Source organism: Marmota flaviventris, chromosome 8 (assembly GCF_047511675.1).
Source record: "Marmota flaviventris isolate mMarFla1 chromosome 8, mMarFla1.hap1, whole genome shotgun sequence".
In the NCBI taxonomy this organism is placed as follows: Eukaryota; Metazoa; Chordata; class Mammalia; order Rodentia; family Sciuridae; genus Marmota; species Marmota flaviventris.
Genome location: NC_092505.1, coordinates 78,133,762 through 78,158,828, shown reverse-complemented (window position 1 = coordinate 78,158,828; position 25,067 = coordinate 78,133,762). Strand labels below are relative to the sequence as shown.

The 25,067-nt window shown below is 36.6% G+C and overlaps 1 protein-coding gene across 5 annotated transcripts in view; it reads left to right on the top strand.

Moving 5' to 3' along the window:
- Positions 1-24,299, top strand: part of Cmss1 (cms1 ribosomal small subunit homolog) — a 331,345-nt gene extending 307,046 nt beyond the window's left edge. For all 5 annotated transcript variants that reach the window (XM_027943250.2, XM_071615412.1, XM_071615413.1 and 2 more), the window contains 8 exons: positions 6,917-6,988; positions 8,792-8,921; positions 13,278-13,337; positions 14,361-14,463; positions 17,224-17,284; positions 17,720-17,807; positions 22,567-22,655; positions 24,014-24,299. In XM_027943250.2, the coding sequence (XP_027799051.1) occupies positions 6,917-6,988; positions 8,792-8,921; positions 13,278-13,337; positions 14,361-14,463; positions 17,224-17,284; positions 17,720-17,807; positions 22,567-22,655; positions 24,014-24,097 (687 nt within the window). In that variant the 3' untranslated portion in view covers positions 24,098-24,299. The remainder of the gene's footprint in view (positions 1-6,916; positions 6,989-8,791; positions 8,922-13,277; positions 13,338-14,360; positions 14,464-17,223; positions 17,285-17,719; positions 17,808-22,566; positions 22,656-24,013) is intronic.
- Positions 24,300-25,067: the final 768 nt, after the last annotated feature.

Here is a 25,067-nt window from a genome sequence, read left to right as displayed (position 1 = left end):
ATCATTCTTGATTCATAACAGAACATGGGACTATGACCTATCCACTCTCTGATTCACCTTTTTCCTTTCCATGACAGCATCTCAGTTCTCTTCTTTGCTTTGATCTATTCTTGCATAACAAATGGTCCAAAAGTCAGCAGCTTAAAACAGAAAAAATGTATTATCTCAAAGTTTCTGTTATGTCACAGTCATGGTTTAGTTTATTGCTTCTGGCTTTACATCTTTTATGAAGTGCTAGTCAAGTTGTGGGCCGAATGCAAGGATCAACTGGGAGTCCACCCTGAAGCTTACTCATGTGGTTGTTGGCTTGCCTCAGTCCCTCTGGGAGCCTCTCCACATGGTTGTCTCACAACATTGCAGCTGGCTTCCCACAGGTCAACTGATCCTAGAGGGAATAAGCAAGAGTAGTCAAGACAGAAACCACAGTCTTTTTATAACCTAATCTCACAGTTGACATCTCATCACTTCTGACATATTCTGTTAGGAGCAAATCAGTGAATTTAGTCCACTGGATTCAAGAGGAGGGAATGCAAAGGGGCATGAACACAGGGAAAGATGGATAGTTGGGAATTGTCATGGATTCTAGCTTCCATAGTCTTCCCTCGGACCTCTAATGATTTATATTCCTCCAACATACAGAATATATTCACCCCCTCTAAGGCTTCTAAAAGTCTTATCCCATTACTATATTTTATAATCTCATCCTTAAAGTCAGGTCCAGGTGCAGGTTCCCTAAGCTTAGATTTTTTAGTATGTTTCTTCTCAATCTATGAAACTAAAGAGAAAAATTCTTTCCCCATTCGCACAACACACAGAGGTGGGGCAGACATAGGATACCCTTGACTGATAGATAACTCTCTTTCAAAAGGGAGAATTAGGAGTCACAAGGAGTCATTGGTCCAGCAGGGAAAATGTTAGGAGTTTCTTCATTAAGTCTTAAGGCCAAGGGTAATTTTCGTGTCTCTTGGTTCCGTCCTTTGAGTACTTTGTTCTGCCCTCAGTCTCATTATTTAAAAGTGAAAAATAGCATATATTTGCAACTGAGCACCTCCTTCAGCCTGCCTTTTGACATAATTCTGAGGATCCAAATGGCTCTCTTTATTTTATTTTCTGACCCTCTCAGGCCAAACTAGTGGTATTCCTGCATACATAATCTGTTTGAGTCACCTCTCAGTCTTCTTGGATCTTACTCCATTAAGCAGAAGTCAAATCCACAAATCCTTGCTAGATAAACCCTTCTCTGCCTTCAGCCCCTGCTGAGACAACTGAGAAATAAAACCCCTTAAGCTTCCTAAAGGCATATTATTTGAGAAAATCTGAGGCATACACATAATATTTTTAAAAGTTCTTATGTGGCTAAATAGTATAGTAACCCCCCAACTTAGCCGCAGTTTTGATTTTTATAATATAAAAATATTAAATGATGGGCTGGGGTTGTGGCTCAGCGGACTCCTAGCACGTGCAAGGCCCTGGGTTTGATCCTCAGCACCACATAAAAATAAATAAATAAAATAAAGATGATATTGTGTCCAACTAAAAAATAAATGTTTTAAAAAATTAAATCAAAAATACCAGAAATGAACCATTCATAAGTTTTAAATTGTGTACCATTCTGACTAACATGATAAAATGTTAATATCTCATGCTGTATCATTGTCCACTCCAGATGTGAATTGTCCCTTTGTTTGGCAAACCCATTGTGGGCAGGTGCATACTACCTTCCCCTTAGTCACTTAGTAGCTGCTTTGGTTATCGGATAGACTGTCAGGTGGTATCATACTGCTTGTATTCAAGTAAGCCTTAGGAAATAGCCTAACACTACATCACAAGACCTCCATCACTCACCTCACTTCGTTCAATCATAGTCATTGTATCAACGTAAATACCATATAGTAAGAGAAGAACCAGGTGCAGTGGAACATACCTGTAATCCCAGCAGCTTGGGAGGCTGAGGCAGGAGGATCACAAGTACAAAGCCAGCCTCAGCAACTTAACCAGGCACTTAGCCATCAGCAAAACCGTGTCTCTAAATCAAATATTAAAAAGAGCTGTAGATGTGGCTCAGTGGTTAAACACCCCAGGTTCAATCCACACCACCAAAAAAAAAAGAGAGATAGAGAAAAAGATACTTTCACATACATTTTATTACAATATATTGCTTCATTCTATTTTATTAGTTGTTATAAGTAATCCCTTACTATGCCTAATTTGTAAATTAAACTTTTTCATAGGTATACAGAAAAAAGAAAGAAAGCGTTTTTAGGGGTTTGTACTGTCTGTACAAAACTGTAGTTTTAAGCATCTACCAGGGGTCTTGAAACATCCTCCATGGGTGAAAGAGAACTACTGCACTTGAGACACCACCTTTGCTCTTTCTGAGGTCTTAACAAATGTTTTTGCAGTTACACCCTTGATCTCATCTCTAACAGTCCTCTCAATTTAACTCCCTCCTTTTGCATTTTACTATAAGTTTCAAGAAATAATCAAGTGACTCCTTCAACACTATGTGGAAACCTCCTTAGCTATCTTACCCATCTTCTTTTTTTACCCATCCACCTCCTATTCCCTCTCCATCTGCTGCCTGACTTAGCCAACACAATATCCAACACATATTAGTTAAAGCAGTTGTCACTGTTACATTATTATTACATCATGGAAATATTGTTTAATGCTGATTTTAAAAAAGAAGCTATAATCATCTCTCTTATGCAATTATTTATTTTCATGGCACTCATTTCTCATTTCTTTATTTGCCTGACTTGGTGTTTTCCTATTGTTAATTGACTCCTTATGTTCCACCATCTCTTCCACATGCCTATGAATAATATTTTCCATAACCCAAATAGATCAGTCATTTTTTCCACTCTAAATTGGCTATTATCTAGGCCCATCAAGCAATTGAGACCACTTAATTATTTTCTAGGATGCCATTTCAATACTCTCTGGGGTTGGACACCCTTTTTGGTAAATCCCATCTTTTTTTGTATTGGTTTAGCCTTTTTTTTTTTTTTCTGGAATAAAGCCTTTGATATCTGTGAGTGGGAAGTAAAATTTTTGAGACCTTATTTTTCTGAAAATGTCTCTATCTTACTCTTATGCTTGATTAATAGTTTGGCTGGGTATAAAAGCTTTTAATTTACAAATAATCTTTACCACAATTTTGAAAGCATCATTCCATTGAGCTCTAGCATCTATTCATACAGTTGAAAGGTCTTAACATCATTATTATTTTTCCTGATCCTTTGTATTTTGTATATTATTTTTGTTTTGGGAAATTTTTTGAGTCTATTTTTATCTATGATTTTCTTAAATTTTACGTTGATGCTCTTCATGTGAAATACTTTCTTATTCATTTACTGCATATTTAATGGGATTTGAATAGATTTCAAAATGGGATTTCAATAGAATTTCTAGATAGTTTCTTTCAGTTATGGAAAGTTTTAAATAAGTTTTAGTGTTTACATGTTCTCTGATTTTTTATGGCATCTTGTTCTTATTTCATGATTGCAAAATATTCTGTCTCTGGGAATAGCAATTGTAATTGTTTTGAAGTGTCCCATTGTACCATTCATCTTTCCTCCAGGTTGTTTTGTCCTTTGGTTGTTTGCTCTCATTTTGGAAACTTTCCATAGATGACTAATGAACTTTAGTGGTCTATTCATATTGCACAGAGAGTCATTAAATACTTGGTGAGAAGTTTTTGTACATGACTAGGGTTTGTTGATTATTGTACTCCATGATAGTGTGATAGAATGAAAAGCTACATTTTTACTGTAGGAGCCCAAATGTGACTTTCTTGTATCATTTTTCTGAGGCTATTCCATTTTTCCAGAAAAGAATTAAGTAGTGTTCTGCCTGAAGTACATAAACATGGAACAGATTCAGGAAATGGAGGTAAACCTCAACTTCTGTCCTCTTTTCCCTTGTGCCAAACTTCTTGGACCCCTTCATCTCTCCGGAGAATAAAACTCCAGTGTACTTCCAGGAAGGACTAGGTGAAAGGCAGCAGTAATGGGATGGTTGCTTGGCTGCCAGAGTAGGAGGTACAGCCTAGTAGGAGATTGGGGGATGGAGGTTGCAAAATATTCTCAATATCCACTTTCAACAAGTCCCTTTCTTTTCTAATCTTCACTCTCAATAGTTCCTGGCATCCAAAGTACTGGATTTTTTCACAGTTAGCTTCTACCTCTTGAGAAGCCCCAGTGCAAACTTTCTCTCTCTACTAAGTACCTCCACCAACTCTAACCACTTTCCATTTTCCAAAATGTTTAAATCTCTCCACTACTGCTTCCTTTCTCCTGGTTTCTTGGTTCTTATAAATTTATGCCTTTTTAGTGCCCTTTATTTATTTATTGTTCAGTGGCATTTGGAGGTGGCTTCTTCATGTTAAACCAAGAGAGTCATTCTTAAAGGATATACCTTTTTACACATATTTTTTCCAACTGATTTTATTTATTGTATGTATACTGTATCACATACATACATGCCATTTTATTTTTTTAATATTTTTTAGTTGCACTTGGACACAATATTTTATTTATTTTTATGTGGTGCTGAGGATCAAACCCAGTGCCTTACACATGCTAGGTGAGTGCTCTACTGCTTAGCCACAACCCCTGCTCCCCTTTTTTATATTTTAAGGAATTGAGAATATGCTCCAATTGTTTCACTTAGAGGCTGTTGTTGTTGTTGTTTGTTTTTGTTTTGTGTACTAGGGATTAAACTCGGGGGCACTCAACTATGAAGCCACATCCCTAGCCTTATTTTGTATTTTATTTAGAGACACGGTCCCACTGAGTTGCTTAGTGCCTCACAATTGCTGAGGCTGGCTTTAAACTTGGGATCTTCCTGCCTCAGCCTCCTGAGCTGCTGGGATTACACAGGCATGTGCCACCATGCCTGGCAAGGCCATGTTTTTTGTACACTTTGAGGGACATATGATTCTTCAAACTACATATTGACATTGCCATAAAAAAAATGACATTATGTGTCAACTGTCAAAGTCACATCCTATAGGAATTGATTTTATGAAATTGTTAGTGGTTTGGCCTGAGTCTGCCACATCTTCTTCCCCAGTCTCCATAAAGTAAACATCATTAAATGAGTCCATATCTTTACAGCTGAGCTGATTTTTCAAGTTAATTTATGTCATGTTTGAATTAATCATCTTTCTAGCATAATTTCAATGTGCACATTGAACATATTCCTATAGAATATCTCCATATACTAAATAAGAAAACTTAACAAGTTTTTAAATCTGCTTCCCAAAAGCCTTGACACTGGTGAAGAAATATTATATATGCCTTAAGAGATTTGCTAATCATATCCAGGCCTCTGCTGGAAGAGCATGAGCTAAACATTAGCCTGGTCTGTAACTAGACTCTTCTGAACATCTGGCAGCTTCTGTGACATATTGGTGGCCTTGACCCAGTTTCTTGCTAGCATGTACCAACATCAAATTGACATGAATCCACATCCATCCACAATACTGCTTAACTTTCTACATTAAAAAGGCCATGATATCTTTCTTTTCTTTTGCTATGATGCAATTGCTCTTTGCAGGTTTCTCCTTTTAAGTGAGAAGCAGCTAAAATTTCAAGATTCCCATGTTATTTTTTTTAATTTTTTTTTTTAGTTGTAGATGGACACAATACCCTCATTTATTTTTACTTGGTGCTGAGGATCGAACCCTGTACCTCACACATTCAAGGCACGTGCTCCACCACTGAGCCACAACCCCAGCCCCTCCCAGGTTATTTTAATCTTGAACCTTTTAAATCTGCTTCTTTACCAACTGAAACAGTCTAGAAACTTCTGGTCCTTGGCCTAATGTCTTGAAGAAATTATATAGTATTATATCTCTCTGTCTGATTTGAGGCCATAGGCTTTCCTAATCTGCAGGCTGTCTGCAAACATATAATAGAAAGATTCATCTGTGATCATTTTAAACAGAGCCAGTGGAGACAAGATTGCTTTAGTTAGTGGTTTGCCAGCTTAAATAGAATACACTCTAGTTGGAACGGAAACTGAGTTTTCAAGGGAAAACTCAGAATGTTTTACTTACATTTTATACCTTTATTCTTGGCAACCTGTTGGAAAATGTTGCATAGAAGATCCAGCATAGGAAACATTTTATATTCTTGCTTATGATCAATAAATATGGAATCTGAGGCATTCTATTTTATAAATCAAGGTCTTAGTCCAAATTTCCTGTTTTCAATCTCAAAAAAAAACCTCAGGATAAAAATAGCATTGAGCTGTATAGGGTGCTCAGGGGTCAAGGCAACAGGCAAAATAAATTACTTTATATGCTGTGGTGCTGAGACTGTTATCAGACCATTAGCAGAGACATTAATTTTGTAGTCACTATAAAAAGTATTTGGTACAGCTGGTTTTATGAAACCATAAGTAAATATATCCTACTTTGGATTTTCTGTGCTTATGGAAAAGAGAGAAGGAATTGATAATACAGAATAATGAACCAGTGACTTGAAAATGCAGGCTCATACACAGCCAGTTCATGGAAAACTCCATTCACTCTAGTCAAAGGCTTGTCTTGCCACATCATAATTTTAATCACATCTATTTCTTGCCTATATTTTACAAACTGGCCACTGTCTTCCATCTTTAATGCTCTGCACATATCCAGCACACATATACACTCACTCAGGCATTTTGATATTTGTTCAAAGATTTTCCAGTCTTAAGTCATTCACACTTCCTGACTTTCTCAAATTCTCTCAGCTCTGCTCCTGCATAATAAGCTCCAGTGGGTCTCCCAGCATCTCAGTCTGCAGAATATTACCAAGGTACTCTGAGGAATACATGCAGAGCAGAAAATTCATTGGGATTCATACCATTCATTGACACATCATCATGTGAAGATGAACATCTCCTCATTTGTGTTTCTTTATAGCCTAAAGAATGTTTCTTGATAAAACCAAAGGAAATAAAAGAAGACGCCAAAAAGACCAGAAAGAGGAGAAAGGTAATATTAATAATATCTTGTGGTGATATGTCCCCATGTGGTTTCCATCACATGTTTATGTGTCATACTTTGATGAAATAACTATTATAGTCCCCACTTTAAAAATACAGAGATCATTAAGATCGTTAAGATAGTGAGGTTTGGTGACTTCCCCAAGGTCACTAGTAATGTGTTCCTGTTGGGGCTAAAAATAAATTCTTCTGATTGCTATTTCAGTCTGTGGAGCACCAAACATCTTTGTGATCCACCCTGTGTTTTCATTGTGGTTAGGTGTCAGATCTGCATTTCTAACTTAGAAGGAGCCTAGAGCTATTCCCTCCCACACTGCCCTGATCCCTCTGGTTCTGTCCCCAAAACTGACCTTCTTTTCCTACTTATTCCAGATTTTGAGACCCTATGCCTTAGAATATTAATTTTAAAAATAAACAAATGAAGGTAGCATAAGGCATTTCTGACTCAAATTTGGAACCATAATTTAAGGCAAAAGTTCCCCTTCCATTTTAATATTTGCCTCTGAACATAAAAAAGACTTTATTGCTCCTATACAACTTTTTTATGGCTTAGCCTTTAAGAAAATATGGTTGGCTTTCACCTTTCCGTCACAGTTGTGAAAACAGCAGCGTAATTCTCTCCCTGCCAAGAAGGGTCTACTGCTGTAGTCAGCAGAGGAAATATGATTGGGATTAGAGGAAAGAAGATGAACTCAAACCAGTTACTTAACAGCAAGCTTTTAGAAAACTGAGAGTGTGCATGCATGTTTTTCTTTTCTTACAAATGGCCAAATAGGAAGACAGGAGGTGCCAAATTGGCTGAGGTTTGGCAAGTCCTTAAAGAAGTGACTTTAACTTCTTTTTGATAATTTGTACACTAATGGCCTTGAGGAGTGTTAAGTTCTGTGGCTCAAGGTCAGAACTCTAGCTGGATATTTTAGCCTTGGCTGAGGTCATGCTAAAATATGCCCACTGATGACATATTTTTAAATGTTAATTCCTTTGACAGAACCTTGATCATTCTTGGCAGTGGGTAGAAATGAGGATATTAGGGAAGGAAGGAAAGGAATTGGAGTGGGGGATGGGGAATGGCTCCTTCTGGATCTTTGGTGAAACATTAGAAGGAAGAGAGAAGGAAAGGTTATGATGAAAATGAAATAAACAGTTGTGTGTTCCCAGTACACTGCAGACATTGAATAGAATTGCTGCACAAGTACACAAATGAATCCAAATCAAAATAGATGTGGGAAAGCATTTCCTGTTAGAGTATCACTTCTCCTTTCCATAGGACCACTTGAAGATTGTCAGTTTCCCGGAACTTAAAACTCAGGGGTGTAAAGTCCTCTTTTCAGTAGGCTGCTATGCTCAGATTACTCCCGCAGGTTTAGCTCTAATGCCAGAAATCCAAACTGAGACTTGGCACCTCAAAAACCAGGTTAGGCAAGAAATTCTCAAAATTCTACTCTTCCAAGGATAGATATCTTTTAAGGGTAAACGAGAGGTTTCCATACCAACAAAATCTCTTGACTTTTAACAGAAAAGACCCTATTGTAGAATCTCATGCAGAAATTTCAGTTCTCATAGAAATCATAGACCAAGAGGCAGATCACCTTTCAGATCACCTCTTCATTTTTTCAAAATAATAGTTATGTCCAGGAAGTATTCAGGAAATTTTCTTAAGTGTATTTATTAGAGCTTACATTCACACTCAGCTATCACCAAAAGGTGTGTGCAGTTTCAATGCCAGAGGAACAAGCCTAAGCCAAATATCATTCTGAAATCTTTATATTTTGTTTTTCCTTTCATATATTAGAAGAAAATTACTGATGTTCTTGCAAAATCAGAGCCCAAACCAGGGACACCAGAAGACCTACAGAAGCTAATGAAGGACTATTATAGCAGCCATCGCTCAGTGATTGAACTAGAAGAACTCAACCTACCAGGTACAGCCAGGCTTCTGTTTTCCTAAGGATGAAGAGCAGAACATGCTTATTGTTTCTTTACTATACATTATGGTTAGCTATCTCAGGCAATGAAGTAATATATTTTCCATTTGCTAATTCCTTCTTCCTCAATCTAATAGATTTTTTGTTTGTTTTGTTGTTGGGGGTTTTTGTCTATTTGGTTGGTTTTGGGTTTGGGGTTGGGTTTTTTTTTTTTTTTTTTTTGGGTACCTGGGATTGAACTTGGGGGCACTCAACCACTGAGCCACATATCCAGCCCTATTTTGTATTTTATTTAGAGGCAGGGTTTCACTGATATACTTAGCATCTTGCTTTTGCTGAGGCTGGCTAGTGATCCTTCTGCCTCAACCTCCTGAGCTGCTGGGATTACAGGTGTGCACCACCATGCCCAGATTAAAACCAGGACATTCACAAGCACTCAACTACATTGCAAAACCTTTTTGTTGTTTTGTTGTTGTTGTTGTGGCTGTTTTTGTTTTTTGTTTGTTTGTTTGTTTGCAACAAAGTCTCACTAACTTGCCCAAGCTGGCCTTGAATTTACAGTCCTCCTTCAGCCTTCCCAGTAGCTGGGATCATAGGCATGCACCACCATGGCTGGCTCAATCTAACAATTTTAACTCCTGAACATTTCTTTATTAAGATGCTAAGCAATATTTGTTGAATCTAAAACTAAAATTTTTTTTGTTGCTTTTTTTTTTCTTTTTTTACTCAAAAGACTAATTGTTGGGTCTTTTTTAGCACACTCTTTAAGGAATAAGAGACCTTAATGAGGATAAAAGTTAAATTAAGATAAAGCATACATTTAAAAGTATAGATATGAAACTTTGGTTTACTTCTCCTTTATAAGAACTTTAGCCTTAATGAATATCTTAATTTTTAAATTTTGTTTATCTGGATTTCCTAATCATGGTTTTGTTTTTGAGAGTCGTATTTTAGACTCGGCATGGTGGCTCATGCCTATAATTCCAGCAACTCAGGAGGCTGAGACAGGAGGATCGCAAGTTCAAGGCCAGCTTAGCAACTTGGTGATACCTGGGCCAAAATAAAAACTAAAATGGACTGGGATGGAATTCAGTTATAGAGCATTCCTGGGTTTAATCCCAAGTACACACACAAAAAAAAGAGTAGTATTTCAAGTAGTTTTCCAGATTTTTTCAAGCAAACTGTCTAAATGACGTAACCAAATTCTGAATTTTTAGTAAGGTTAACATCTCTTCCAGATGATTCTTAAGTCTGCCATATTTTGAGATCTACTGCTATTGAGTATTTATAATTAAAATGTATGTTTAGTTATTGAAATAACTGATTTCAAAATTATGTTACATTCAACACTTTTGCACAAGCCTGGCAGAAAATAGATGTTGTCATAAAAGCAAACCATAGAAAGTTTGAGTACCTCTGTTCAGATGAGTTATTTATAGACTATGAGGAATAGCTAATACTACTTTTGGAAAAAGCCAAGAGTAGTTTGATTTTCTTTCTCCATTACAACTTTATGCTTTCTAGAAGCTTGAGAAGCTGAAAAACAGTCTGTTTCCTGGATTTTTATAATTATTTTGTGATATGCTTTTTTTGAACTGTATAGGGGTTTGAAGACATGAGTGCCCTGTTTCTTTTCCAAGAAAATTACTCTGAAGGGAATTGAAGGAGTGCATATGCACATGAGCAAGCTTTGGAGTTTGGCGCTTACTGAACCCAGACAGCTCCACTCCAGCTCCTCTGGCATGAGAGCTATGTCCTGACTGCTCTGTCACAGGAACCAAGTGCTACAACAAAATCACCTCTCAAGCTTTCGCTAAAATTTTATTTTTATGTGACTCACACTAGTCAGTTTTCCCTGCTAGTTCTTCATTAGTACATACTTTTAAAACTCAGGAAAGATTCATGAGTTAATGGGACTGCTGCTATTTTGTAACCTTATAGAATATCATAAACCTCGATTCTCTCTAGAATTAAGAGCTAAAGATCAGAAAAAAACTTTAAAAACTCATCTAGGTTCTGTATTGAGTTTGGGTTATATTATTGTTTTATTAGAGTTCAGTAACAAAATTAGACAAGAATGTGGAGTCATGACTTTATTTACAGAGGAAAAAATATCTTAGAAATATAGCCTAAGAAACAGGCTTTCATTTTCAGTTAAGAAATTAGGCTATTCTGAGACACAGTAAACTAAGGCATCATTGGAAGGTTTAGGAGAAAGGGCCCTGGTCACTGCACAGATGAGTCCAAGGACAGAAAGGAAGTTTATGCTAGGTGAGGGCAGGGAGATGCCATGGGTTATTTGGAACAGGCACAAGGAAGGGCATAAGTATAAGGTGGATATAAATAATAAATATTGTTCCTACTCAGTTTGTCATGTATCTAACTTGGTTTTAATTTGAGGTTGTTTGTGTCTGCAGGGCGGGAACATGTCTTTTCAATTAGTCTTGTGCATTGTGCATTGTTAATATCACACACATGGCACTTAATTAGGGTTTTGAGGCCAGAATTTCTAGGAGCTAATTAGCTCTGCTGTTGCCTGAGAGCTGCAGTGTAGTTTACATCCATGATCCTAAATGCCTAAAGGCTAGCTGCAACTGAATCTCCAAGGAACTTTTTAAAATGCAGCCCAAGCCCACTCTCAAGGAATTTTGAGACACTGTACCAAGGAAAGTCCATCCCAGGAATCTATATCTTTTGTAAAGCTCCCCAAGTGAGTCTCATTGTATCCAAGCTTAGAAAAATACAGTGGCAATGGCAGTGGCAGAAACCAACAAAGGCTCTAGAACATATAATAGGCAACATCTTTGAAGTTAGTTACTCATGTACTGTGAGTTATATACGCTGGTGTCACAATACAAATTTAGAAGTATTTTGCTTCCTAACACTTGCTATATTTACAGAGAAACTTTTTTATAGAATCAGGTTTTTAACTGTTTTAGTCAGCTTTTTCACTGCTGGTACTAAAAGACTCAACGAGAACAATCTTAGAGGAGAAACAGTTTATTTGGGGGCTCATGGTTTCAGACTTCTCAATCCATAGAGAGCAGGCTCCATTCCTTGGGGCTCAGATGAGGATGAACATCATGGTAGAAGAGTGTGGCAGAGGAATGCAGCTCACACAATGATCAGGAAACAGAAAAAGACACTCCACTTGCCAGACACAAATGTCTATCCCAAAGCCATGCATTGTCTTGCATGACCTTTTGGGGGACATCTCACATCCAAACCATAACAATAAGCATAATGTTGCTTTTTTATGCATCTCATGAAAACAGTTAAAAGTATTACATAATTGATAGCCCATGACAGCCATTGGTCAACAAGGGCTCTGTTTTATTTTAATGTATTACATTGTCTTTTATCATGACATTGTATTTTGATGCATTATTTCCATTCTTCCCAAATCCACACTAGATTTCTTTCTTCGTAGACATTCATTCCAATGTTACTATACATTTTAAATATGTATGTATTCTTACAAAATATGTCATGTTGTGTGTATATGTTTAAAATCTTATCTAAATGACTTTGTATTGATCCTCTCTTTGTGTTTTTTTTTTTTTTTCTTCATTTCACACTTCTCCAGATATGCCTTATGGCTTCATGCACATCTAATTTATCATTTCCAAATGCTACATAGTATTCCAGTGTTTTCATCTACCACATCTGTAGATCTGTTTTTCAAGATATGGACACTATGTTATTCCTGCTTCTCCATATCACAAATATTGCCATGATGAATGTCCCTGTATATGTCCCTTTATAAACCACACAGATTTATTTCCATTATTTAACCAGAAATGAAATCAGGGTATCATAGGGTATATAATCCTCATATTATTAATTTTCAAAACAAGTATACCAGTTTACACTTCCATCCTCCATGGAAACATTCCAATCACCCTGAATTCTCAACAACACTTGGTATTATGCATCTTCTAACATTTGCCATTCTAAATGAGTGTGGTGTCTCATCATTGTATTAATTTGTAGTTCTCTGATCGTTAGTGGGTTTGAGCATCTCTCAAACTTTTTTGGCCATTTCCTTTTGCCTTTGCATATTGCTTATTCTATGAATTTGGAAAACAAAGGTGCTTCATCTCTCTGCTGAATAATACACAAAGTGTCTGTTTCAATACTCTAAGAAATGATGAGCAGCTCCATAGAGGGTTTTTTAAAAGTTTACTTCTGTGCTACTGTTATTTTAAATATTAAAGGATGCTTTAAAATATATAGTGATTCTACAATTCACTGATGTTTTATAACTTGTTCAAATATATATCATTCATACTTAATCTCTTGTGGTTGTGTGTTTGCAAAATTCTCTACAAAGCTTGTTCATCATATTTCTAGATTCCTGTTTCCTCAAAGCCAATGATTTGACTCACAGTCTTTCGTCATACCTAAAAGAAAGTAAGTTACCTTTGGTCTTTAAAAAAATTATTAACCTGGGGCTGGGGTTGTAGCTCAGTGGTAGAGTGCTTGCCTAGCATGTATGAGGCACTGGGTTCAGTTCTCAGTACCATATATAAACAAATAAATAAATAAAGGTCCACATTAGAAATATTGGTCTAGGAACCAAAGAATAGTGTTCTATTCCCATGTCCTCAGTAACTTGCTATTTGACCAGGGACAAGTCATTGAGAACTCCCTGAACTTGATTTTGTTACCTGAAAGATAAGGAAATTGGACTGTGTGAATGCTATACCAGCTGTGAGATCCTAAAAGTCTGTTCACGTGTTGAGAATTCAGACCATAGCAGTTACAAAGTCAATCTGTTTTAATCATTTCAGTATTGTTGGGCATAGCCATGGATTATTCATATCAAGTTGTCATTTATGTATGGCCACCAATGAACTAGTTTAGGTACAGAGATTTAACATTTTTCTTTTAAATTGTAAGCAATTCTGATGAAAAAACTTTTCTCAGCAACAAATTCAGCAATGTAAATCTAGATAATAATATATTCATACTCACTGCTTTATAAGAACTAAAAAAAAAAAGAAAAAACATACAAAATGCTTAACACAATGTTTAAGGAATGTTGGCTGTTATTTAAATGTCAGTTCTATTTTATGTCTTACACTGGGCACCTCTTTAAACCTAACATTATTGGGCCAGAATTCTCCTGTTTAATCAATGTTGTTTTCAATTATCAATCATAAAATATTGAAAATTTGTTAGTCTAAACTTTTTTTACTTAGTTTTAAAACTAATCACATTTAGGTGCTTGGCATATTATATGTTTTGTGTTGTAAATTAATGACATGTCATTTTGATCTAATATCTAGAATAATCAGAAAATAGAATTATAATTATTAGTGTACATTATATTTCATTTTGCTTAAACACTAATAAGAGGTAATTGGAGAATATGCAAATTTGGGGTCTCTAATTTACTATATTCAGAATAATTTTACATGCTCTTTTTTTTAGTCTGCCCTAAGTGGGTAAAACTTCGGAAAAACCATAGTGAGAAGAAATCTGTACTGATGCTGATCATCTGCAGCTCTGCCATCCGAGCCTTGGAGCTCATCAGGTAGAAGTTTCTCCAACTCTACTTCATAAATGCTTTCTGATTAACTGATAGATGCCAACCTGATACGCTCTGTGTGCTGGACTTAAAGTAGTAATAAAACTACTTTCATGAAGTCCTTGCCTTCATGAAATTTACATTCCAGTGGGGGAGAGAGACAATAAACAAATAAGTAGACATCATAATGTCAGGTATATTAATAAGTTATATAAAGAAAAAGCAAAGTTTAGCAAAGGGATAGAAGTGAATGGGGACTCTGTAAAAGATTGGTCATGGAAAACTTCTAAGGAGATGACATTTTAGCAAAGGTTTGAATGGAGTAAAGGAAAAAGCCAAGCACTTAGCTGAGAGGAGTATTCCAGGTAGAAGAGACATTATCCACAAAAGACCCTGAGGTAGGATGCCACTGGAGGATTCTGAGCAGAGTATTCCAGTGATCTGAGTTGTCATTTTAAAGGATCACTTTACTGGAGCTGCTGTGTGGGGATATAGTGTATAGAAGCATGAGATTATACCAGCAACATCCAGTTAGAAGGAAAATTAGAAGGGATCTGGACTCAAAATAATAAGAGAAGATAGAATCAAAGGAATAAACTTACCAAAATCTACATAAAGAAAATATCAAATACAACAAAAGGTCTTGAACAAAGAAAAAGTTACACTGTATACTTGAATAGGAAGACTCAATGTTGTAAAGATGTCTGTTTTACTTAGGATAATGTACAAATTTCAGTTTCCCATACAACTTCAGTAGAGTTGTTTTTTAAACTAGATAAACTTGTTCTAAATTCATATATGAAAGTATGCAACTCAAAATTAGCAAGGAAATTCTGAAAAAAAGAATACTAAAGAAGATATTATCCCTTTCAATTACAAATGTATATATTACAAAGTCTCAATAATCAAAACATGTCACCTGTATTACAGATCAGAACAGTGGAACAGAATTGAAAGTTCAGAAACAGACAAATGCTTATAGAAATATAATATATAGCTAAGGTGACAAACTAGAAATCAGCAGAGAAAGATGGATTATTTAATAAATTGGTTTGGAACAACTGGCTAGCCATCTGGAAAAGGCAGGCTAGATTCCTATCTTACTTCTTACACCAAAATAAAGCTCAAATGGACCAAAAATTTGAATATAAAAATTATATATTAAAAATAATTTGTCAACGTTTTACTAAGTTCTCTCACATACCTTACTGTATTTTTGTAGAATAAACACAAATGTCTCTACTGGTTAAGTGGTAACATTTAACTTTCAGAGAAGAGTCAACAGAGTAAGACAGGATGCACTAGGAACAGCTCTCTCTGGGAGCCAGGCTCTGAGCCAGGCTTTGACAGGAGACAAAACAAAGGAAAATCCAACTCATGAAGAAAAATGAGCTTGGTCATATGGACAAAGGTGCAAATGTAGGCACTCAGTAGATACTTAGCATCTAGTTTTCTAAATGAACTAATATAATCATGAGTTAGAAAAATAGTTAGTAAACTTTATAGTCCTTTAAACTCTCCTTTCCCCCACCTATGCATACACATAAAATGGTATCATCTACCCACTCAGTGAAGCAAAGTATTCCTTTCAATTCTTTCTGATGCAAACATAATTGATGTTAAACTCTGAATTCTGGGCACCTGTACTTCCTGGTCCTGAGATCACAGCAGTTCACATTGACTTTTTATTGCTTTAAAAACTACCATCTCAGAACTTATTTCAGATTGAAATGTTAATGGCAAAGACGTTGACTTAGAGGTGACCTCTTAAAAGCAAGTTGTCAAATTGATTTGAGCTTTTACTGTATATAAATTCTTTTCTAAGGGGCATAAAAGTCCTGTACCAATTCTCACTATTTTTCTGTGTCCCTGATAATACTACGATCCATTTCAAGTTTAAATGAATTGTAAATTTGTTTTTGAGCAGGCTCAACAAGCCCAATTCATAATTCTAACTTTTCTTATGACATCTCTTCTCTTGGGAACCATGAATTATGTTAAACTGCCTTCCTAGTTGACCTTAACATGAAGAAAGTTTATGTGTATGTAAAAACTCACATGCAATAGAACTTGCATAGCACAATTCACTATTTTGCAAACTTCGTGTTCCTCTTGGTCAATGATATTTCTCAAAACATCATAATATATAAAGAACAGCAATATTCCTATGTTGGGTTTATCCCCAAATATCAGTTAAAAGATGGTTCATTTATGCCCACTCAAAACAGAATTTCAGGTGCTATATTTCAAGTGCTCTAGAGAGCCCAGGTTGACAGCACAGCTCCAAGATTTCTTGTGCAATCAAAATTTGTGTGAGAATTACACTGCCAGGAACCTGAAATGTGGAAAGTCTATATTATAAGAGAAGGGCAAATCTATGTGTTTCGGTAATCAAGGAAGACTTAGTAAGGTTAACTTTGTGTATGAAAGTTAGAAGTCACCACAGATATGTGCCTGAATAAAAGGCCACCCCAATTTCTGATTCCTTTCAGGCAGGGCCATTATCGCTCAGGCTGACCTTGAACTCTCAATCCTCCTTCTTCAGCCCAAGAGTAGCTGAGATTATAGGCACCACTATTGAGTCCAGCAGGCCACCCCAATTTCATTGCAAAAGGGTTAACCTGAAAATTCCAGAACTTGGTGGATATATACACATGTGTATGTATGTGCATATATACACACACACATTCTTTGAATACACTTAGTAGTCAACACAGTCCAGAATGAGTGAGTTTTCTTAAACATTAATCTATTTCTTTTCATTAGATCAATGACAGCATTCCGAGGAGACAGCAAAGTTATGAAATTATTTGCAAAACACATAAAGGTAAGCTAACTTTATGGTTCCTGATAAGAAATGTAAGTCACTGCTAAGAGCTACTGCCATATCTCAGCTTTTTTCTTCAAACTCTTCTCCTAATGTCCTTAGTGTTTTCTTTGGTGGCTTGCTTATATGACATGTTTAGCAACCATTCTGGTTTTCTTTGAATTTCATGCCTCTGCATATCCTCCCCCCTCTGCAGTCATTATTCTGTCATATTCCATTCCTATACAGCCACTGAGGCTTGATTCCTGGATTCTTTGAGAGTTTGCCAATTTTCTAGGGAAGTTTTTTCCTTGGCCCTGGAACTTGATCCTAAACACCAGTAACCTCATTTGCGCTTCTCTTTTTAAACTATGAGTTAAAATGCTCTAAATTGGCCTATAATTGCAATTCCTTAATGTTTCTTCTTTTTCTCTCTTCTCTTCCATCTTGGAGCAGGTTCAAGAGCAGGTAAAATTACTGGAGAAGCGTGTGGTGCACCTGGGTGTGGGAACACCAGGAAGAATTAAAGAGCTCATTAAACAAGGTAGGAAAAAGACAATGATACTTTTACCCAAAACTAGGAATTGCCTTATCCCCGTGTGAGTTTAGGAAACTGCATTTGAATATAGAGAAACCAGACCTCTAAGTTAATTCCCCAGTGGGAAACTTATCCTGCAGTCTCTGAAGCCAGCCAGTGAGGATAATGTAATGGGGAATGATAAGGTCTGTGATAAACTGAATTGCATTTGCCCACCTAAATCATTCAAATCCTAGTCAGGTTAGTAGATCCAACAGGTTTCATCAACCAGTTTGCAATCTTTGGAATTTGTAGAGCTGGATGTATTGACCATTTGCCTCCCAGCTAATTGATTCCTTAGTTCCCTGAGATTCCCATTCTGGTTGAGGGCTGGTATATAAAACTTTGAGACAAAAAAAAAAATGCAGTTTCTATAGATAAAATAGAGATATTCTGTATTATTCCTATCCAAATGCATTTCTCTTTTAGTCCTTTATTCAGAAAGTATTCCAGACAGCAGCTCCCAGTGAATTTTTTATATGTTGTTGACTTTCTTTAAGCCAATAGCCTGAGAACCTGCTAACCTGTTGATGATCTTTTTACCTATTCTGCGAACCAGACAGACTTAATGATTTCTTTTCATTACTTACTTCTAAGTTACTTACTTAATGTAGCAATAGAACTTTGTTTTATAAGTGTCTGGAGCTATTCCTAGATTATTGTATTTATCTTAAAGTATATGTTCATCAATATAGTAACTGAGTACAGAGATGGGCATTTACTCAGAAACAACCCAAAGACTGGTTTCTCTCTAGATGAAAATCATCCATTGTTAACTAAACCCAAACGTATGCAGAGTTCTATGCAAATGCAAAGAAGAAAGAGACTAAATAGCCTCCAACAAGGAAGGGAAACATACATTTATTGAATTCCTCTTTGTACTTAGTTTAATGCTAGACATCCTTTTGTATGCTATCTCATTCTTGGCTAACACTCTTATTTTTTAATGAGAGAAAACTGAACCTCAGAAGGTTTAAGCAATCCCTGAGGTCGTTCAGTCCAGGCCTCCCTGGTTCCACAACCTTTTTCCCTGAAGGAACTCATGACCCTGTTCAAGAGCTAAATGTTCACAGAATGAGTTTGACAACATGAGGCAGTCAATGCCAAGAGCCAAATGATCACTAAGTTCTGTAAGATTTGAAATGAGGGAGAGATTATTATAGAGGCCTGACCCTGCAAGGAAGGATCTTTAACTGATCTTGAAATTATGGAGAGGAGTCCACTCAAAAAAGGACAGGCAGATCCACACCGTACACCAAGAGGAGACAGTAAGTAAACAATATAGTGCTGAGATAAAGAGCCCCTAGTAAGGTTTCAGACCTTGGAATTCAAAGCCCAGGTCCAGCAGTTTACCAGCTCTGTGATTTTGGCCAATTAACCTTTTTAAGCCTATTTCTTTATCTGAATGACAGGAATAATAACAATATCTACCTCAGGGATTGTTATGAAAAATGAAGTGCCAATAAAGAGCTCAGCACAGGAGACTATGTGGAGAAAAAGGAACTCCCACTTTTGTATGCTGTCTCATTCAGTGCTCACAGCATCCTGACTAGCTAACACTCTCCTGTGCTGAGCTCTTTATTGGCACTTCATTTTTCATAACAATCCCTAAGGTAGATACTATTATTATTCCTGTCATTAGTGGTTGTACTAATATACAATCCCAAACCACTGCTGGTGGGATTGTAAATTAGTACAACCACTATGGAGATCAGTATGGAGGATCCTTAAAAGACTAGCCATGGAACCACCATATGACCCAGATATAATACTCCTTGGTATTTACCCTGAAGAATTATAGTCATCCTACTACAGTGATACATGCATGCCCATGTTTATAGCAGCACAATTCACAATAGCCAAACTATGGAACCAGCCCTAGGTATCCATCAACAGATGAATGGATAAAGAAAATATGGTCTATATACACAATGGAGTTTTATTCAGCCTTGAAGAAAAATGAAATTATGTCCTTTGCAAGAAAATGGATGGAACTAGAGACCAAATTCAGAAGGTCAAAGGTAACATGTTTTCTCTCATGTGAAAGCTAGAGAGGAAAAAAGAAATGAGGGAGTAGGGCATGGATCTCATGAAAATCAAAAAGCAATAGATGAAAAGGACGCAGGGGTGGGAGTGCTGGGGAGTGAAAATTGGTCAACTGATATTTTGTGCATGTATGAATATGTAACATCAAATCCTATCATTATGTACAACTATAATGCACCAATAAAAAATGTGGAAAGAGAAAAATAAAAGAGCTCAGCACAATGATTGTCACACCCTAAGTACTTAAAAAATACTAGTTCATTTCATTAAGGAAACTGACTTTCTTGCTCAGAGACTTTATGAGCTATAGTAGTAGGAGATTCCATTGGAAGAAAAGTCAGATTGTGGAGAGGGAGGACCTTGAACAGTAAACTGAGGAGTTTGAATTTTTATCTTGGGTACCTGGGACAACATTGAAAGCTAAGAAAAAAATGAGATAGCAATCATAGTCCTTCTGTGAGACGTGGACAGATTTGGGACAGATTGACTAGGCATTAGGAGAGGCCAGGGCTAGACACTCATGTTTGTTCCTGCTTGAGCTAAAGATTCACCTACCCTTTTCCTGGAATCCAAGACAGTTTTTGTGTTATCACATTAACCCTTTTACCCTGCCACCCATGCAACAGGGCCATTTTTCTCTATATTTTGAAAGAAGCTGTCCAGACTGTTGAAATTAGATTTCCACAGAGTTGGGAGAAAATGTGAAGGTTAATTCATATGGAAAATCATTTAAGAGCTGTTGATGTTGTATATTAATGAAAATAACTTACTTCTGAATCTGATAAGATATTTAATATTCATTAGCATCAGGTGTTGAGCTGCATGCAAAGAACAGCCACCCTCACACTCTAGAAACTAGAAGTCTAACAAAGCAAGACCAATGGCACATAATGCATTTTAAATAGCTGTTTATGACTTAACAAGATGTTTATGGTGTTAGATATAGAGGAGAGTTTCTAGACATTGAACCATATCCCCTGACAGTGGAATATGTACAATTAGAGACTGAATTTTGTTGTTATAATTTAATAATGAAGGGGATTTCCTGACTATAAGAGTATATGAAAAATGCAAAAAGGGACAGAGAAGAAAATAAGGCACTATAGAGATTATCTCGTTAGTTATAATGAATGTCTTTCCCTGCAGTCTTTTTTCTACACATTTATGCATTTAGTACTACAGCTTATAACTTTGCAGCCTACTTTTTTCACTTACTATATATTTCATGTCTTTCATGACTAGGTTTAGTTTTTCACTTGTGATATCTCTATAGCATTCTACTGAAAAACTATACTGTTGTGGGTTTTGTTCAGGTTTTTGTTTTGTTTTGAGGATCAAACCCAGTGCCTCACACATGCTAGGCAAGCTTTCCACCACTGAGCCAAAACCTCCCCCCACCCCCGCCCCAGGTCCCATTTCAGTTTTTTTATGACAGGATTTTTGGTTTTATTTTCTAATTTTTTGTGATCATCTTTACAAGTGACTATGTTTAGGTTTCTGTGTTTTCCCTGGGATGTTATGGAAGGAAAACTACTTGTCAAATAGTGTTTTAAAGCTCTTATTACGTAGTGCCCAGTTTTTCTACAGAGGAATTTGCTCTTCCACTGCTTATTTTTAAGAGAAGACTGGCCATCAACCCATTCTTTCCCAGCTTTCCATTTGCATTTTTCTTTTGCAGAGAGAGATTTAAATAAAATATATTTTTGTTCATTTGTTGGTTTGAGGTTTTTTGTTGGTTTGTTTTCTTGTTGTCATTTTGGTTTTTTGTGGGGGTTTTGTTATTTGTTTATTTTTGGTTTAGTTTGGTTTGGTTTGGTCCTGGGGTTTGAAACCAGAGGCACTCTTACCACTGAGCTCCATCCCCAGCCCTTTTTATTTTGTTTCTGTGACAAGGTCTAAGGCTAGCCTTGAACTTGTCATTCTCTTGCCTCATCATCCTGAGTCACTGGGATAAGCTAATTGTTGCCACTGTCCCCTGCTAAGCATTTTAATTATGAAAAGCTACTTGAAGCAGAGAGGGAAATGTTGAAGTGGCCTAGGGAAAAGCTTGGGGAAAGTGCTTCAGGCTGAGGAGGTCTTCAGGTACTGTTTGCACATGCAACATGCAATAGCTTGGAGCAGTAGGAAAATCAGACCTGAGGACTGGACAATCCCAGGGGTCTCCTCCAGCCCTCATATTCAATAATTGTCTTCCAGAGAGATAGGAAAAGAGGAGAAGGAGGCCTTGGAGGATTTTTCAGCCTCATCAGAGGATATCTGACTGAATAGAACAATTAATGTGGACTTCCTTTTTTGCCTAAAACAAACTACCCAACCCTGTGTTCCTCCTCCTCCTCCCCACTTACCTCTGGAAGTCAAGCAGATTCCAGGGTCCACTGTGCCTAACTGCAGAATACACCTTATCCAGTCCTTTCAGGAAGGAGACTCCACCTTCCAGATTCAACAAGCTTAGCTAGAGCAGCTTCTCTGCTTTTTTTCAGGAGCAATAATAAAACCGAAAGGAAAGAAGTCCCAGAGGGCTTTTTTGCTTTCCATCAGGCAAGGACAGCACTTAATGGGCAAAGATTAGTTGCTAGGGGAAAAGACAGCAAATGAAGCGAAAACAACCAGAATAAAAAATCATCTTAATAAGCTTATGTCCAGAGGTTTTTACTACAGCAACTCTTGCTTTCTCTTTCAGGTGGCCTTACTTTGAGCCCCTTAAAGTTTCTGATTTTTGACTGGAACTGGAGAGATCAGAAGATGAGGAGAATGATGGATATTCCTGAGGTACTGTTTAATCAGCAATGGCCTTTAATCCTTTTTTTTTTTTATGGTAATAAAGTCTTTGACATGGAGAGCCAATACATTCTGGCTTTTGACATGATTTTTATCTTTTAACTCTGAGATAACTACAATTATGGAGGCCACCTCAACTCCTTAGAACTATATCCTTTGTGTTATATGGGAGTCCACTTTGTCACTTATTAAATGACCAAGGGCCTCTGCCCTAGTAGGACAACGACTGTACTTTGCCTTTGAGATATGGGAAGATCTGAAGGACTTGGCACTTTTCCTATGCCCTTCCTCATACACACAATCATCTTTGCCTATCATTCTTATATGTGCACTTTGGGCCAAGGTGGGAGAATGAGAGACACAAACTTGTACCTTTGCCCGCATCTCCTCAGCCCCAGAAACCAGTAACTTAATGTCTTAATGGATTAGAATTGAATGATTGAATGCCTTTATAAATGAGCTTTAGCTCATTATATATTTATGAAAACAATCCATTAGAATCATAATGTGAAAAATTGATTTTGCCACCCACCATGTTACCATGGGGCTAATTTTTCAATCTAGGGTTTGCATAGTAATAAACATGGCTGCCAGTCACCAACCAGAAATAAATCAGGGCAGTAACTATAGAACAGACTTGGAATTGCTCCTCCAGACATGCTGAATAATTTATCCATAAAACCTTATCCCCAGATTGACAAAACCTGATTTTAATTGATTGGTGAGTTATTATCAACCTCCGATTTGGGATAAAAGACAACTTCTATTCAATTACAACCCACCCCCTATTCTCTCCCCCCAAACACACAGAATCATACGTTCTGCCTCTGAACAAGGCAGCTTCTAAAAACTAGTTTAACAAATTTTATATTAGACACATGAGACCCTATTTGGTGACTTCAATTATAATATTAAGTCTGAATATCCTACTATTATTTAGTTATAATAATGAGAAATGATATCAAAATTTTTTGTCATCACAGTTATACTGATTATATTGACATCATTAGCATTTATCCTAAGACAATAAAATCCTATAGTAGAATAGTGCATATAATCTGGGTTATAGAAAGCACACTTTAGAGTCCTTGAACCACATTTATATGGCATTTTATTTTGAATGGGTACAAATGGCATGTTAATGAAACTGATGTGTTCTATAATACCTCTTATTTGTGTGACTATTTCAACTCTGAATCAGGTAGATCAGGACTTGTGCTTCTCTGATACTGGCCATAACAACTGTGTAAATACCCAGAAGTACAGATGTTTGAATGTTTTCACCATCTTTGCTTGATTTTAAACCTTTTTTTTTTTTTTTTTTTTTTTTGGTCTTTTCTCTCATTTAGATAAGAAAGGAGGTTTTTGAACTTCTAGAAATGGGAGTACTCAGCCTATGCAAGTCAGAATCCTTGAAGCTGGGCCTTTTCTAACCTTGTCCTAATGAAGAGTTTCACAATAGAATTTGCATCATATTTAAGGGTGCTTCACATTGCAAGCACTCAGTGGATATCAGCTATTGTTTTATTATGTTAATTAGATCATTGGGAATGTTTGTGGAAATTCTTTGACCAATATGAATTTCCCCTTTTGTCAACTCCCTTGTATAATAAAGAATCGAAAGCTTGTGTGTGATCTTTATTGAACAGATTGAGTTTTTCTCTCTACAACTATCCTTTGCTGTAATATGCAGAAGAAAAGGAAGAGCAGCTGGGTAACCTGAGGCAAGCCCCCTTCCTCTCTAAACCTCAGTATCATCAGCTGTGAAATGGGAATGATATTTTGCAGGATTTCTGTGAGATGGTACACATGGAGCATATCTGTAAACTGTGAAGCATGGTCCCAGCATGAAGGGTGACAGTGGTAGCTAGAAAGAGCCACAAATGGAAGTAGCATTTGTAAACATATGAGAGAATATAACTGCCTGTCTTATCCATTTACTTTTTTTAAACTTTTTTTGAAATAATTTCAGACATATAGAATAGTTGCAAAAATAATGGAGTTAATTCCTATGTCCCCTTCCCCCAGCTTCTCCCAATGTTAATATCTTGTATAAGTAACTACGATACAGTTGCCAAACTAAGAAATCAACATCAATATAATACAGTTAACTACAACCCAAAAACTTTGTTCAGATTTCACCAGTTTTTCCACTGATATCCTTTTTCTAAGCCAGGATTCCATATTGCATTTAGACCTTACATCTCCTGATGGTGACAGTTTCTCTTTCTTTCCTTCTCTTTCATGACTTGCATACTCTTGATGTTTGTCAGACATTTTGCAGAATGTCCCTCAGTTTGGATTTGTCTATTGTTTTCTTATGATTTGATTGAAGTTATGCATTTTTTGGCCAGAACCACAGTAGTGGTATGTGCTTCTCAATGTATCATGTCAGGGGATACA